Raw genomic sequence first — 17,773 nt, forward strand, 5'->3', positions numbered from 1 at the left:
ACATAATACAACAAGTAAAGTGAATAAAGAATTGCAAATGCCTGTCTGCGTTTATTACACTGCGGTGGGACATTTCCAACTTAACTGTAGTTTGGGTTTAGCAGCCCTTAGTAATATGAAATATGCCTTGAGGTGCCGATTCAGCAGATACCAGATTACATTTGGACCTGGCAAAATGTGGAAGCTATACCATCCACTAGGGGCAACATGAGTGCCTATTACCATCTAGTAGGTTTGCAGCTTGCTAAGGTGTTGTGGATGGGGATAGTGGATGGGCGTTTAAGCCGCTGACTCTAGTTCCGAGGGTCACGTGCTAGGCACCCGTTTTAGTTTTTTGGTTTTAAGCCTTTCCCAAAGCCTTAAACCTTAACCACTCAGAATTAATGCCTAAACTTAAGTTTAACCCTATCACTAACCTTAACCCTAAACTTAACCATTCGAAATGAATGCCTAAATGTACGTTTTTGTTTAACTTTTGCAGAGTTTGGCTGACAACTAAGATATGCCACTAAGGCATAATTAGAACGTCAAGCCATGGCATAATTCTATAACAACTAATATACAGCACCACATGGTGTAATTCTGTTGCTGCAGTTACGCCACGGGTTGGCGTTTTATTTGGAGATTGGGTTTGGGTTTAGCTGATCTAGTTTACAAATACTGTAGTGAGGGTCTTCCCTTGACATGTCCTTTACAGCAGAGCTCCCAGCTCAAATAGGCCAGGGTATGGGTAGTGGACAGGTCCAGTCCAGGGGGATTATTCCAAGTATGGGTAGAGGGAGAGCATGTGATTGGGGCAGAGCGAGAGAATGTGATTGGGAAAGAGTGAGAGCATGTGATTGGAAACCGAGTGAGAGCATGTGATTGGGGCAGAGTGAGAGCATGTGATTGGGGCAGAGTAAGAGAATTTGAAAGGGCAGAGTGAGCGCATGTGATTGGGGCAGAGAGAGCAAATATGATTGGGACAGAATGAGCAGACAACAGAGGTCCTGTGTGCATTATCAGCTGATGGCTCCCAATCCCTATTGCTAGTATTTTACTCCTGACATAAATCTAATCTGCAGGAAGGCACGATGCAGCGATCTCCAATCTAATCGAAGATTAAAGGTCCAGGGCAGTCAAAAACGTGATTTCCTGTGTTTTATATACTTTGCCACACTATGTGGTTGTAATGATACTCTGAAATTGTGAAATTTATGATAATGCCCTTTTAGTGTAAGTGCTGTTTGAGAAGACTGCCAGAAATTTCACCCTGTTTTGGTGGGATGGAGTTGTGGCTGCTTCGCGTGATGTATTGTTGTCTCTACCTTTTTGCCCTTTGTGATGTTGTCTGTGCCCAATAATGTTTGTACCATGTTTTGTGCTGCTACCATTTGTGCTGCTGCCATGTTATGTTGCTACCATATTGTTGTCATGTTGTGTTGCTACCATGCTGTGTTGTCATGTGTTTCTGCTATGCTATGTTGTTGTTTAAAGTCTCTCTTTATGTAGTATTGTGGTGTCATATATATGATATATATTTATTGATTTTATCCCAACCTCCATCCCCGCAGGAGGCCTTTTACCTTTTGGTAAATAAAGGTTAAATAAATGAGTTAAATAAATAAACTAGTTAACTACATAAGCTAGCTATAACCTAAAAACTCTACTACCATAATTTATATCTATAATATTGCTGCCACAATTGTAAAGGCAATTAGCTATCCAATATCCTCGAGTATGTTTATGATAGAAACATGGTTAACTAACATTACTAGTCTAGCAAGTTAGCTAGTTAGTTTGTTTGGAACTGTATCAAGTACAAACAAGATAGCTCCATTTATCTGTCTTCGATTTGATATTTATTTTCTCTGAATAGTTTATTGAAATATTTTCAGCCACAGCAGCGAAAGAGAAAGGGAGAGAAGTGACAATAGCGTCAGGTAATGTTAACTTAGCTAGCTAGCGTCAAATCAGCCTGAATTAAATGAAACTTTCTTTCGTTAACTCTTTAAAAGCTTAAGCTATCGTTTTTATAACAAGTGTGATCGATGCTTGGCTGCTGTTTGACAAACAAAAATAATCTTGCTCTTTTGTCTATAATAATCTTATCATGTAGGCTATAACCGCACTGTATATGCAAGCTGTTAGCTAGAGCACATGTGCCCATACCAGAGTGGGCACTTACGCTATATAACGCAAACATTTTTTGTGACAAAACCATCAGTAGAATTAATTTGCACATCGGAATTTAACCGCAAAAGTTATTTTAATGTGCACTATGTCATCATGCACAGCCTTTTATCCACAACAAGTTCATTTGATGGAAAAACATCTCTGGTGGAAAATGTGCATATTGTTTTTATGCACATTTTTGAATAATGGCATGAAAATCGGTCGCCAATTGGGTGAAAACCTGGCTAATAATGTACTTACTTGTTTCCCAGAATTTTTTGATATTGAGATAAAAAGCGGCTGCATTGGACCTTTAATCTAATAGGTAAATCCAACTCGGGGAACAATTTACATCTGAAATAAATTTCTCTCTCTCCTTCATTCACTCTCATTCCCAGATTGAGCTTCGGAATAAATGTTTGTGTCATGCTGATTTTCCACTGCCCCGTGGACTCTGTTAGGTATTTGTTTTGGCATTTTGCTGCATGTTGTTTTTCTATTACAAAGACCTAATGAAGGTCATTTGAGGAGAGATGGACGGAACTGCAGCTGCATCTTCTCTTCCAAGAAAATCTATAGATTTTTATGGTCTATATTTCTGAACAGCATTCAAGTGCGGGTGCACAATGTAATGTCAAAGGAGGCCAATTAGTGTCATTGTTTTGGCAAGGTCGGCATTTGAGGATAACACACAGGCACTTTTTTTCCTTTTTTTCACACAAGCCCTTACAGTGGGAAGAAAAAGTATGTGGCAGCAAAGCAGCCCCAAACCATGATATCCCTCCACCATAGTTTACAGTTGGGATGAGGTTTTGATGTTGGTGTGCTGTGCCTTTTTCTCTCCACACATAGTGTTGTGTGTTCCTTCCAAACAACACATCTTTAGTTTCATCTGTCCGCAGAATATTTTGCCAGTAGCTCTGTGGAACATCCAGATGCTCTTTTGCGACTTCAGATGTGCAGCAATGTTTTTTTTGGACAGCAGTGTTTAGTGTTTTACGTATTGTAGACCTGTCAACAGAGATGTTAGCATCTTCCAGAGATTTAGCTGACACTCTAGGATTCTTCTTAACCTTATTGAGCATTCTGCGCTGTGCTCTTGCAGTCATCTTTGCAGGACGGCCACTCCTAGGGAGAGAAGCAACAGCGCTGAAATTTCTGCATTTATAGACAACTTGTCTTACTGTGGACTGACGTTTAGAGATAATTTTGTAAACCTTACCAGCTTGATGCAAGGCAACAATTCTTAATCTTAGGTCTTCTGAGATCTTTTTTGTTCGAGGCATGGTTCACATCAGGCAATGCTTCTTGTGAATAGCAAACTCATCTTTTGTGAGTGTTTTTTATGGGGCAGGGCAGCTCTAACCAAAATCTCCAATCTCGTCTCATTGATTCAACTCCAGGTTAGTTGACTTCTGACTCCAATTAGCTTTTGGTGAAGTCATTAGCCTAGGGGTTCACATAGTTTTTCCAACCTACACAATTATGTATTTAATATAGACAAGAAAAATACAATAATTTGTGTGTTATTAGTTTAAGCACACTGAGTTTGTCTATTGTTGTGACTTAGATGAAGATCAAATCAAATTTATGCAGAAATCCAGGTAATTCCAAAGGGTTCACATACTTTTTCTTGCCACTGTATATTATAAGAAACATGCAGATGTTCTAAAAACAGAACATAAGAAGCACTTCCCAAATGCAACCTGTAACAAAGGAAACATAGCCATGATAAGAAAAGCATCATGACATGTTGCGCATCCCTCACAGAGAGCACACTTGTATCCCTGAGCGAGGGGAATGAATTAATGTGCCTGCTTGTAAATGGTTATCTTGGAGGGGGCTGGGTGGGGGGTAAGCAAACCTTGCAAATGAAACACTGAAGCTAGCATTCTGGCAAGCACCCCACTCCCAAGGCCTGGACACTGTCGTCAGGTCCGGCTCCAGGCATAAGCGGTCACTTAGACCATAAAAAGCTATAGATTTTCTTGGAAGAGAAAATGCAGATAACCGTTTACAAGCAGGCACATTAATTAATTCCCCTCGCTCAGGGATACAAGTGTGCTCTCTGTCTCAACTTACTATTGAGAGTTAGAATAGTAGAATACACCAGGTGCAATTTAAATATTTGGTTGTACATCAGCAGTTTTTCTCTTGTTATGTCAGTCACTCAATTAGTTGACAGTTAGCCATGTACATTTTTTGATTGGTAGTTAGTCTAGCCAGCTATTTAAACTTCTAGTAATCATGGCCGAATACTGACCAAGCACGCAGGGTGCGTGCCCAGGGGTCTTGACTTCCAGGGGGCTGCCATTGATTTTGTTAGTCAGTCTCACTCAGATATCATATGAACATGGCGTAAGGCATGGCAAAATTTGTAGAATTGTAGGAATTTAGCTTTAAAAGGCCCCCACCAGAGGGCAATGCCACCCCTATTTCGATGTAATGCCTGTCCTATAGCATTAAGTCTTGTTTAGGTTCCACCTTCGAAGAATGATGCAGGCTTCTAATACATATTCAGAAATTGGGGGTGGGAACGTTGTGGTGATTTCCACGTGTAGCAGAGAAAAAACAACAAGTAGGGCTGTCAGTGCAGCTAGCTAGCATTATCGAGCTAGCAATCTGTTACACCGTATTCAAAAGATTAGCCAGCTGGCTAAGCTATGGCAGGTTCTGGAGATGGATTTGTCAGAAGCATTTAGAGAAAACTTTGCCACAGATGGATAGAAAAAACTTTGACTTTGCCATCTATTGTTATCTCCAAAGTTTTGGCATGTTCCATTCGGCCGCAAATCCGCCATAGAAATAGAAAGAATAAGATGAAACTCTGGTAATATGGATAGCCTAACTATTGAAAGGTTTGGACTAGAGATGCACCGTGTTCATTATATTACATTGTAATGAACACGGTGAAACATTTGGTAGGCTACTGGCAGTCTATTCGGCTAAATTCAATTTAAAACTAAAACATTCCTCTCCACCGTCAAGAAAAGAGGCCACTAAAATGTTTTGCCACAAGGTGGCGGCCCCCCAACCAGAAGCTAGAGCCGGCCCTGACTGTCACTCCCCCTCCCTCTCTCTTTGTCTCTCCTCTCTCTTTCTTTCTCTCTCCCCCGTGTCTGTGTGGAACACTTGGCAGCCTATCAGACGGAGGCAGGTCCCTTCTCTTGGTATTGTGGCTCTGAGTGGCCCCCTGCTCGGTGGACGGGTGCCGGTGCCGCTCTTGTCACCAGTCACGCTGCTACTTTGCAAGGTCATGCCTGTTATTCCCTGATAAACAAAGATGGTCTGTCTCCCAGAGATCTGTCGGCAGCCATGCCAGACCGGACACACACTCATCAACAACAACAGAAATGGGCTGTCCCAACACACATTTGGATAACAACATTGCACATAACACAACAAGCCCCCACAAATCCAAACTACAGTGAGCTCCAAAAGTATTGGGACAGTGACACATGTTGTATTGTCTCTGTACTCCAGCACTTTGGATTTGAAATGATTCAATGGCTACGAGGTTAAAATGCTGACTGTCAGCTTTAATTTGAGGGTATTTTTATCCATATCGGGTGAAACATTTAGAAATTACAGCACTTTTTGTACATAGTCCCCCCATGTTAGGTGATCAAAAGTATTGGGACAAATTCCCTTATAAACCCAGCAAAAAAAGAAGCGTCCTCTCACTGTCAACTGCGTTTATTTTCAGCAAACGTAACATATTTGTATGAACATAACAAAATTCAACAACTGAGACATAAACTAAACAAGTTCCACAGACATGTGACTAACAGAAATGGAATAATGTGTCCCTGAACAAAGGGGGGGGGGTCAACATCAAAAGTAACAGTCAGTATCCGGTGTGGCCACCAGCTGTGCATCTCCTCATGAACTGCACCGGATTTGCCAGTTCTTGCTGTGACATGTTACCCCACTCTTCCACCAAGGCACCTGCAAGTTCTCGGACATTTCTGGGGAGAATGGCCCTAGCCCTCACCCTTCGATCCAACAGGTCCCAGACGTGCTCAATGGGATTGAGATTCGGGCTCTTCGCTGGCCATGGCAGAACACTGACATTCCTATCTTGCAGGAAATCACACACAGAACGAGCAGTATGGCTGGTGGCATTATCATGCTGGAGGGTCATGTCAGGATGAGCCTGCAGGAAGGGTACCACATGAGGGAGGAGGATGTCTTCCCTGTAACGCACAGCGTTGAGATTGCCTGCAATGACAACAAGCTCAGTCCGATGATGCTGTGACACACTGCCCCAGACCATGACGGACCCTCCACCTCCAAATCGATCTCGCTCCAGAGTACAGGCCTCGGTGTAACGCTCATTCCTTCGACGATAAACGCGAATCCAACCATCACCGCTGGTGAGACAAAACCGCAACTCGTCAGTGAAGAGCACTTTTTGCCAGTTCTGTCTGGTCCAGCGACGGTGGGTTTGTACCGTCTGTAAGCTGTTAGTGTCTTAACGACCGGTGCATGTTCATTAATTGTTTATGGTTCATTGAATAAGCATGGGAAACAGTGTTTAAACCCTTTACAATGAAGATCTGTGAAGTTATTTGGATTTTTACGAATCATCTTCGAAAGACAGGGTCCTGTAAAAAGGGACGTTTCTTTTTTTGTTGAGTTTATGTGTATTAAAGTAGTCAAAAGTGTATTATTTCGTCCCATATTCCTAGCGCTCAATGATTACATCAAACTTGTGATGCAGTGTTGGATGCATTTGCTGTTTGTTTTGGTACAATAGTGAGTATGTCCAGTACTAATTCCAGTAGGTAGACCTGAGGTCTGCTCCCATCATTGGAGTGTGAGGAGAGCAGCACAAAGAGTGTGAGGCAAGCAGAATAAGGTGTTGGTGGATAAGGTGTTAGAGGAGACGAGGTCTCGGGTCCGGGGGGAGATGTGTGACCTGCACAAAGTGCAGAACAATATGATATGTTGAAAATAAGAGCTTTTGTGCATGCTCTTTCGATCATCTCCATTTTCTGTCCACTTACCTGGCGAGGACTGCATGGGTGAAGAGTCTGTCTATGTGATTCTATGGAGGGGGACGAGGGACACATACCTTTGGCTGCTGGTCATGATGGGCACCCTCCATCCCTTGATTTGGCTGAGCTCTGTGTCAGACACCTCGATCTGGAGGGGCAGCCGTGGGATCCACACGTTCATCTCCAGCTGGGCACTCAGGTAGCTGTAGGTGAAGTTCACCATCATCCTCACCTTGCCCTTCATCTCCTTCCCATTCACAAACACGTAGTCACACCTGTCTGACACCTGGACAGGAATTGGAGAGGAGGGGAGAGAAGCATGTGTAAGTGTCACCTAAAGAGATTCCCAACCAGCACCATCAGAACCAGACAAATCCAACTCAATGGACAAGGCTGGACACAAGCATGCACGTGGACACACACAGCTTTATTTTCATGACATTTCTGGACTTTTTGGGGAGTAAAAATGTTTCAACATTAAAAATCCTATTTTCCCTAACCCCTAACCTAACTTTAACCCTATCCTTAACCCCCAAAACCCTAACCTTAACCTTAAGTCTTACCCTAACCTTAGCCCCGAAACCTAACCCTTAAGCTTAAAATAGCATTTGAACAAATTCAGGACATGGAAAAAGTCCAGACTTTTTTAGTTCTCGTTTTCCTAACTTGTCAGGATATTGGGGTCATGATAAGGTAGGAGAACAAGTACACACACACACACACACTTTTCAAACTGTAATGTACTGTACTGTATTGTACTGTAGGTTGTCTTTTATTTTGACCCTACAATGGACCAATATGAGATGCACTACAGTGTTGTGTGTCCCTCTGATATATTTTATCTAGCGTTTGTCCTTTGAAAAATAAGATGAAAGCTTCACTGTTCATCCATAATCTTTATTCCCAACTACAAAAGGAGAAAGGAGGAGGGCGGGGGCACATCTTAAATGTGTGGAGGGAGGGTTGCAATACAGGTCCTTAGATTACCAATGCATCTGCCCAGGGCTACATAGTACCAACAGAACGTAGAACCAACAGATGGCAGCAAGAGAAAGGAAGGCAGGTCTCCACTGATAACATGAAAATTCAAAACCATCTGTTTTACAAATGGCCTTTCAGAGGAAATCACTGGGCCAATTGCATGACATTGAAAGAGGCAGGGCTTCACAGCTCGTCATCGCTTTAGCTGGCTGACTCGCCCCTTCACTAGCAACTACTCTTTGATACACGCTCAGCCTCTATTTCTCAAAGCCTTATGATGAAGCCAGTTTAGCACCACAAATACAAAACACACACACACACACACACAACCAAACACAACCACGAAGGTCATTCAGAGGCGTGGCCGGCAGCTGCAGGAGTGCATCAAACACAAAAACACATGCACACACACACAAAGATACTAAAAGCATATGGAGTAGACAATTAACCTATTTTTAAAGCAGATATTATGAGCAAACTCCCCAATAGCAGTTTATTACTTCAATGAGACGAATTGAGATTAGTTCATAAAATATGTTTTTCAATTTCAAAGTTGTTTCTTTACTGTCAGATATAAAATACATGAATAAGCATTTATCATTCACAGAACAGAGCGTGTATCCTCAAGTAAAAGTGTTTGTGTGACAGATAGCCAAGCTCCTCCGGAGCTCTCTTCCCTGCATCACTGCTTGTCTGATACAGTTTAAGAACCAGTGGCGTAGCTTCAGCCGGTGTGGTCACACCAGGGCCCGCGACGTACATGGGCCCGGTGACAAGACCCATATGTAATATGAATACTGTCCCACCATCCTCAAGTATTAATTGTTGACGCAGGTCCATCATGTCTACGATTTGACGAGAAGATCTTCCTTTAACGTAGGCTATATGATAAATGACCTCATTGATGGTTTCGCCAGCAAAATGATATTAATTTGCTAAATAAATCCTATTATTCAATAGTTTCAATACCATGTTAAGATAATGAAATGCATTCTGGGATTCATTGTGCAAATACTCTCCAAAGTGTTGTTGTTATTTATTTATTTTTCAAGAAAACAACAATGCAAGAAAAAAAAACTAAGGACATCAAGGACAACTAAAATCATAACAGCAAGGCCAACTGTATATGTTTGAGTGCATGTCTGGCACTATTTACATATGTGTGTGTCCATGTATGTGTGCATTTGAATGAGAGTATGTGTATATGCATGTGTACAAACACCTGCACGGCATCAGCCTCAGGCAAACCGGCATTAGCTGTAAAAACATTGCCCCTCAGTGTCATTCAAACTTACTTTTGATTATTTTTACATTTTATTTTTTTATTTTTGTATACTTTATCTTTGACCATCATTCCACTCCCAATTCCACATCCCAACCCTCAGCTTCCCTCAATCCATCCCACTTATCTCTGCTGGCCACCCTCGGATTTCTACGCAACATAAACTCAGCAAACAATTATTTAATCCATCTAAACTTAGCAAAAAAATAAACGGCCCTTTTTCAAGACCCTGTCTTTCAAAGATAATTCATAAAAATCCAAATAACTTCACAGATCTTCATTGTAAAGGGTTTAAACACTGTTTCCCATGCTTGTTCAATGAACCATAAACAATTAATGAACATGCACCTGTGGAACAGTCATTAAGACACTAACAGCTTACAGAGGGTAGGCAATTAAGGTCACAGTTATGAAAACGTAGGACACTAAAGAGGCCTTTCTACTGACTCTGAAAAACACCAAAAGAAAAATGCCCAGGGTCCCTGCTCATCTGTGTGAACGTGCCTTAGGCATGCTGCAAGGAGGCATGAGGACTGCAAATGTGGCTAGGGCAAGAAATTGCAATGTCCGTACTGTGAGACAGCGCTACAGGGAGACAGGACGGACAACTGATCGTCCTCACAGTGGCAGACCATGTGTAACAACACCTGCACAGGATCGATACATCCGAGCATCACACCTGCGGGACAGGTACAGGATGGCAACAACAACTACCCGAGTTACACCAGGAATGCACAATCCCTCCATCAGTGCTCAGACTGTCCGCAATAGGCTGAGAGAGGCTGGACTGAAGGCTTGTAGGCCTGTTGTAAGGCAGGTCCTCACCAGACATCACCGGCAACAACATTGCCTATGAGCACAAACCCATTGTCGCTGGACCAGACAGGACTGGCAAAAAGTGCTCTTCACTGACGAGTTGCGGTTTTGTCTCACCAGGGGTGATGGTTGGATTCGCATTTATCGTCGAAGGAATGAGTGTTACACCGAGGCCTGTACTCTGGAGCGGGATCGATTTGGAGGTGGAGGGTCCGTCATGGTCTGGCACAGTGTGTCACAGCATCATCGGACTGAGCTTGTTGTCATTGAAGGCAATCCCAACGCTGTGCGTTACAGAGAAGACATCCTCCTCCCTCATGTGGTACCCTTCCTGCAGGCTCATCCTGACTTGACCCTTCAGCATGACAATGCCACCAGCCATACTGCTCGTTCTGTGTGTGATTTCCTGCAAGACAGGAATGTCAGTGTTCTGCCATGGCCAGCGAAGAGCCCGGATCTTAATCCCATTGAGCACGTCTGGGACCTGTTGGATTGAAGGGTGAGGGCTAGGGCCATTCCCCCCAGAAATGTCTGAGAACTTGCAGGTGCCTTGGTGGAAGAGTGGGGTAACATCTCACAGCAAGAACAGGCAAATCTGGTGCAGTCCATGAAGAGGAGATGCCCTGAAGTACTTAATGCAACTGGTGGCCACACCAGATACTGACTGTTACTTTTGATTTTGATGTGTACCTTTGTTGATGTGTACCTTTGTTCAGGTACACATTATTCCATTTCTGTTAGTCACATGTCTGTAGAACTTGTTCAGTTTATGTCTCAGTTGTTGAACCGTGTTATGTTCATACAAATATTTACAGGTTTTAAGTTTGCTGAATATAAACACAGTTGACAGTGAGAGGACATTTCTTTTTTTGCTGAGATTATATCTTTCATGCTGTGAGGTTTAACGTACATTTTCAATCTATCTAATCGAATAGAATCCACAGATTGCGAGTGAAAGATAAATACTTTTTTGAGAGTATTAGTATATTAGTAATTGACTGACCCGGTCTCTCCAGATCTCCTAACAATACTATTTCTAGGGTCAATTTTAGATCAATGTTATGCATTTTCAGCCTTTCCTGAACCTGAGACCTTAAACAGGCTACCTGAGGGCAATGCCAAAATAAATGTCCTATTGATTCTGTATCCTCACAACAAAATCTTCAGAGCTTTGATGATTTTATGCCCCAAATATTCAACATTTTGTTGGTGGCAAGAATTCTATATAATAATTTTAGCTAAAAAGCACGAAGTCTTGAATCTTGCGTCGTTTTATATATCAACTCATACACCCTGTACCATGGAATCGGTACATAAAAAATCTCTTCCCAACTTTTTTGCAATCTGTATGGCACAGTTGTCAACATACTGGTCCTCAAATGAAACTGGTATACTTTCCTATTTATGCTATTTTTATTCCTCCGCCAGTTTTAATCCTTTATATTGGGCAGACAGACCAGTTCCCTACCTCCTCCCGCTGCCTCCTCCATTTTTGGGCTAATACTGTAATCAATTGGTCGTACTCTTGGATTGAGCAGACCTTCCTGTACAATTCTGATAACTCCACGAAAGACATAACTCTACCATTCCAATTTACAATATAATTTAAGAACAAAATCCCCTTTTCAAACATTTTTCCCATAAATACTGGTATTTTATCAACCAACACATTTGAGTTCAGCCATAATATTTGTTGAAATATTTGTTCTATATTTTCAGGGGGATGAACTTGAAATTGTAGCCAGCTCTGCGATGCTTGTTTGAAAAAGATAGATACTTTGAAAAAAGTATAACTTTCAATTAATCTAAAATGAGACATGGCAATCTGCACAAAGGCAAGAAGGCCATTTTTAAACAATGGATGAACATTTCTTCGTAATCTACTTGAGAACCATTTAGGGTTAAAGTAAAACTTTTGAGTAAGTGAAGCTTTTAGAGAGAGGATTAGTGCTTTTATATTTAATAATCTCAACCCACCCAATTCATATTCATTATATAGATCGGCACGCTTTATTTTGTCTGGTTTAGAGTCCCAGATAAAGCTAAATATTTTTTGCTCATATGATTTGAAAAATGAATCATCCGGAGTAGGCAGCGCCATAAGTGAGTAAACTGAGATATGACTAAGGAGTTAATCAGGGCAATTTTTCCATAAATAGACAGGTATTTACCTCTCCATGGTTGCAGGATCTTGTCTATTTTTACAAGTTTTGTATTGAAATTTATAGTGGAAAGCTTATTTATATATTTTGTGATAGTATGTCTACTTCACCGTAAGCCCATTTTATAGATAAACTGCAGGGTCATTTTAATTAATTTATTTATTTTTAATTGTTTGATTTCACCTTTATTTAACCAGGTAGGCAAGTTGAAATAGAAATAATGGGGTGCAAAGGAGCAAAATGAATAAATAAATACAGTAGGGGAAGAGGTAGTTGTTTGTGTACAGGTGCAGTGATCTGATAGCTGCTCTGACAGCTGGTGCTTAAAGCTAGTGAGGGAGATAAGTGTTTCCAGTTTCAGAGATTTTTGTAGTTCGTTCCAGTCATTGGCAGCAGAGAACTAGAAGGAGAGCCGGCCAAAGGAGGAATTGGCTTTGGGGGTGAACAGAGAGATATACCTGCTGGAGCGCATGCTACAGGTGGGTGCTGCTATGGTGACCAGTGAGCGGAGATAAGGGGGGACTTTACCTAGCAGGGTCTTGTAGATGACCTGGAACCAGTGGGTTTGGCGACGATTATGAAGCGAGGGCCAGCCAACGAGAGTGTACAGGTCGCAGTGGTGGGTAGTATATGGGGCTTTGGTGACAAAACGGATGGCACTGTGATAGACTGCATCCAGTTTGTTGAGTAGGGTATTGGAGGCTATTTTGTAAATGACATCGCCAAAGTCGAGGATCGGTAGGATGGTCAGTTTTACGAGGGTATGTTTGGCAGCATGAGTGAAGGATGCTTTGTTGCGAAATAGGAAGCCAATTCTAGATTTAACTTTGGATTGGAGATGTTTGATGTGAGTCTGGAAGGAGAGTTTACAGTCTAACCAGACACCTAGGTATTTGTAGTCGTCCACATATTCTAAGTCAGAACCGTCCAGAGTAGTGATGCTGGACAGGCGGGCAGGTGCAGGCAGCAATCGGTTGAAGAGCATGCATTTAGTTTTACTTGTATTTAGGAGCAGTTGGAGGCCACGGAAGGAGAGTTGTATGGCATTGAAGCTCGTCTGGAGGGTTGTTAACACAGTGTCCAAAGATGGGCCAGAAGTATACAGAATGGTATCGTCTGCGTAGAGGTGGATCTGAGACTCACCAGCAGCAAGAGCGACATCATTGATGTATACAGAGAAAAGAGTTGGCCCAAGAATTGAACCCTGTGGCACCCCCATAGAGACTGCCAGAGGTCCGGACAACAGGCCCTCCGATTTGACACACTGAACTCTATCAGAGAAGTAGTTGGAGAACCAGGCGAGGCAATCATTTGAGAAACCAAGGCTATTGAGTCTGCCGATGAGGATGTGGTGATTGACAGAGTCGAAAGCTTTGGCCAGGTCAATGAATACGGCAGCACAGTATTGTTTCTTATCGATGGCGGTTACGATATCGTTTAGGACCTTGAGCGTGGCTGAGGTGCACCCATGACCAGCTATGAAACCAGATTGCATAGCGGAGAAGGTGCGGTGGGATTCGAAATGGTCGGTAATCTGTTTGTTGACTTGGCTTTTGAAGACCTTAGAAAGGCAGGGTAGGATAGATATAGGTCTGTAGCAGTTTGGGTCAAGAGTGTCCCCTCCTTTGAAGAGGGGGATGACAGCAGCTGCTTTCCAATCTTTGGGAATCTCAGACGACACGAAAGAGAGGTTGAACAGGCTAGTAATAGGGGTTGCAACAATTTCAGCATATAATTTTAGAAAGAAAGGGTCCAGATTGTTGAGCCCGGCTGATTTGTATGGGTCCAAATTTTGCAGCTCTTTCAGAACATCAGCTGAATGGATTTGGGAGAAGGAGAAATGGGGAAGGCTTGGGCGAGTAGCTGTGGGGGGTGCAGTGCTGTTGACTACAGTAGGGGTAGCCAGGTGGAAAGCATGGCCAGCCATAGAAAAATGCTTATTGAAATTTTCAATTATAGTGGGTTTATCGGTGGTGACAGAGTTTCCTATCCTCAGTGCAGTGGGCAGTTGGGAGGAGGTGTTCTTAATCTCCATGGACTTTACAGTGTCCCAGAACTTTTTTGAGTTTGTGTTGCAGGAAGCACATTTCTGCTTGAAAAAGCTAGCCTTGGCTTTTCTAACTGCCTGTGTATATTGGTTTCTAACTTCCCTGGAAAGTTGCATATCACGGGGGCTGTTCGATGCTAATGCAGAACGCCACAGGATGTTTTTGTGTTGGTTAAGGGCAGTCAGGTCTGGAGAGAACCAAGGGCTATATCTGTTCCTGGTTCTACATTTCTTGAATGGGGCATGCTTATTTAAGATGGTGAGGAAGGCATTTTAAAAAAAAATAACCAGGCATCCTCTACTGACGGGATGAGGTCAATATCCTTCCAGGATACCCGGGCCAGGTCGATTAGAAAGGCTTGCTCGCTGAAATGTTTCAGGGAGCGTTTGACAGTGATGAGTGGAGGTCGTTTGACCGCTTGCTCATTACGGATGCAGGCAATGAGGCAGTGATCGCTGAGATCTTGGTTGAAAACAGCAGAGATGTATTTAGAGGGCAAGTTGGTTAGGATGATATCTACGAGTGTGCCCGTGTTTATGGCTTTGGGGTGGTACCTGGTGGGTTCATTAATAATTTGAGTGAGATTGAGGGCATCAATGACTTAGAATATGTGGACAACTACAAATACCTAGGTGTCTGGTTAGACTGTAATGTAAAAGTTGTATTTTTTAAAGAACCAATACCTAATATTGTACACTTATCAAATTTAGGTTTTAGTCCAGAGAGTCCAGAAAAGTTATTTAGTTCTTCAATGAGACGTTGCAGGGATCTAGCTTGCGGACTTAATATAAAACTTGAGTCATCGACATACATGGACACCTTTGTTTTTAAGCCTTGGATTTCTAATCCTCTAATGTTGTTATTGGATCTGATTTTAATAGCTAACATTTTGATGGCCATAACGAATAGATATGGTGATAGCGGACACCATTGTTTAACTCCTCTTCACAACTCAGAACTCTGAGAAGTCGCCGTAATTTACTATTTTACACCTGGGGTTGCTATACATTACTTTTACACATTTTATAAGAGAATCACCGAAATGGATAAAAATCCAGGCATTTATCAATAAAATCCAGTCTTACTTTATCAAATGCTTTTTCAAAATCCGCTATAAATACCAGGCTTGGCTTCTTAGATATTTCATGATGTTCTATTATTTCTAGAAGTTGTTGTATATTATCTCCAATGTATCGTTCATGTAAAAAACCTGTCTGATCAGGATGAACAATACCTGTTAAAACCCTTTTAATTCTGAGTGCTATGCATTTCGCTAGTATTTTTGCATCACAACATTGAAGGGTAAGGGGCCTCCAGTTTTTTAGACTGGATCTTTATGTTTGCCATCTGGGTCTTGTTTTAATAATAGTAAAATCAGACCTTCCTCCTGAGTACCTGACAGACTACCATTTCTATAGGAGTAGTTAAAACAATCTAACAATGGAGCTTTGAGTATATCAAAAAAGGCTTGATCTACCTCTACCGGTATGCCATCAAGCCCTGGGATTTTTCCAGACTGAAAGGATTTAATAGCCTCAAAAAGTTATTCCTCTGTAATTTGGCCTTCGCACTGATCATTCTGTACATTTGTTAATAAAAACTGTTTTGTATTATTTGGAAAGAATTCCTTACCGTAATCTTCATTCAGTGGGACAGGATGAGACGGAAAAGAGAACATATGCTTAAAATATTTATCTTCCTCTTTTAAAATATCATTCAGAGAATCATAGATGACTCCGTCTTCAGTAACGAATTTCTGCAAATTCTTTTTTTGTTAGCGTTCCTGTGTTGGAGATTCAGGAAGAATTTTGTGCATTTTTCTCCATATTCCATCCAGTTTGCTTTATTTTTGTAATATTAGATGGTTCTTGAATAAGTTCCTCAAGTTCTTTTTGTTTTTCCTCTAAATTACTTTGTATCTCTGTATTATCGTTTTTATTACCTATCTACCTGTACTATTAGTTAATGTGTTTCCCTTGTTAGTCTTGTCTCTTTAGCCAGAAACTGCTTATTTATTATTGATGAATATTGAATTGAATGACATTTGAAGATACATTTAAAAGTATCCCAAACAATAACTGGATTTGCTGTTTCTATATTAAACTGGAAAAATTCAGTTATAAATAATTTTGTCTTAGTTAAAAATAAGTTGTTCTCCAGTAAACTTTGATTAAATGTCCATTATCCCTGTTCACGTGGAAATTCTATAAGAGTTATGTTAAGGCCAATTACAATGCCTTGCAAAAGTATTCATCCCCTTTGCATTTTTCCTATTTTGTTGCATTACAATCTGTAATTTAAATCGATTTTTATTTGGATTTCATGTAATGGACAAACACAAAATAGCCAAATTGTTGAAGTGAAAGTAAAAAATAACTTTAAAAAATTCAAAAACATTTAAAACAGGAAAGTGGTGCGTGCATATGTTTTCACCCCCTTTGCTATGAAGCCCCTAAATAAGATCTGGTGCAACCAATTACCTTCAGAAGTCACATAATTAGTTAAAAAAGTCCACCTGTGTGTAATCTAAGAGTCACACGATCTGTCACATGTGTATATATACATGTTCTGAAGACCCCAAAGTCTGCAACACCACTAAGCAAGGGGCACCACGAAGCAAGCAACAGCATGAAGTCCAAGGAGCTCTCCAAACAGGTCAGAGACAAAGTTGTGGAAAAGTACAGATCAGGGTTGGGTTATAAAAAAATATCTGAAACTTTGAACATCCCACGGAGCACCATTAAATCCATTATTAAAAAATGGAAAGAATATGGCACCACAACAAACCTGCCAAGAGAGGGCCGCCCACCAAAACTCACGGACCAGGCAAGGAGGGCATTAATCAGAGAGGCAACAAAGAGACCAAAGATAACACTGAAGGAGCTGCAAAGATCCACAGCAGAGATTGGAGTATCTGTCCATAGGACCACTTTAAGCCATACACTCCACAGAGCTAGGCTTTATGGAAGAGTGGCCAGAAAAAAGACATTGCTTCAATAAAAAAATAAGCAAACACGTTTGGTGTTCGCCAAAAGGCATGTGGGAGACTCCCCAAACACATGGAAAAAGGTACTCTGGTCAGATGAGACAAAAATGTAGCTTTTTGGCCATCAAGGAAAACGCTAGTCTGGCGCAAACCCAACACCTTTCATCACCCCGAGGACAGCATCCCCACAGTGAAGGATGGTGGTGCCAGCATCATGCAGTGGGGACGTTTTTCATCGGCAGGGACTGGGAAACTGGTCAGAATTGAAAGAATTATGGATGGCGCTAAATACAGGAAAATTCTTGAGGGAAACCTGTTTCAGTCTTCCAGAAATTTGAGACTGG

At 41.6% G+C, this 17,773-nt stretch overlaps 1 protein-coding gene across 2 annotated transcripts in view; it reads right to left on the minus strand.

Moving 5' to 3' along the window:
- LOC106579906 (transmembrane protein 132C) overlaps positions 1-17,773 on the minus strand; it is a 228,908-nt gene that overhangs the window by 11,933 nt on the left and 199,202 nt on the right. For both annotated transcript variants that reach the window (XM_014160261.2, XM_014160260.2), the window contains exon 6: positions 7,232-7,440. In XM_014160261.2, the coding sequence (XP_014015736.2) occupies positions 7,232-7,440 (209 nt within the window). The remainder of the gene's footprint in view (positions 1-7,231; positions 7,441-17,773) is intronic.

The sequence above is a fragment of the Salmo salar genome, chromosome ssa20 (assembly GCF_905237065.1).
Source record: "Salmo salar chromosome ssa20, Ssal_v3.1, whole genome shotgun sequence".
In the NCBI taxonomy this organism is placed as follows: domain Eukaryota; kingdom Metazoa; phylum Chordata; class Actinopteri; order Salmoniformes; family Salmonidae; genus Salmo; species Salmo salar.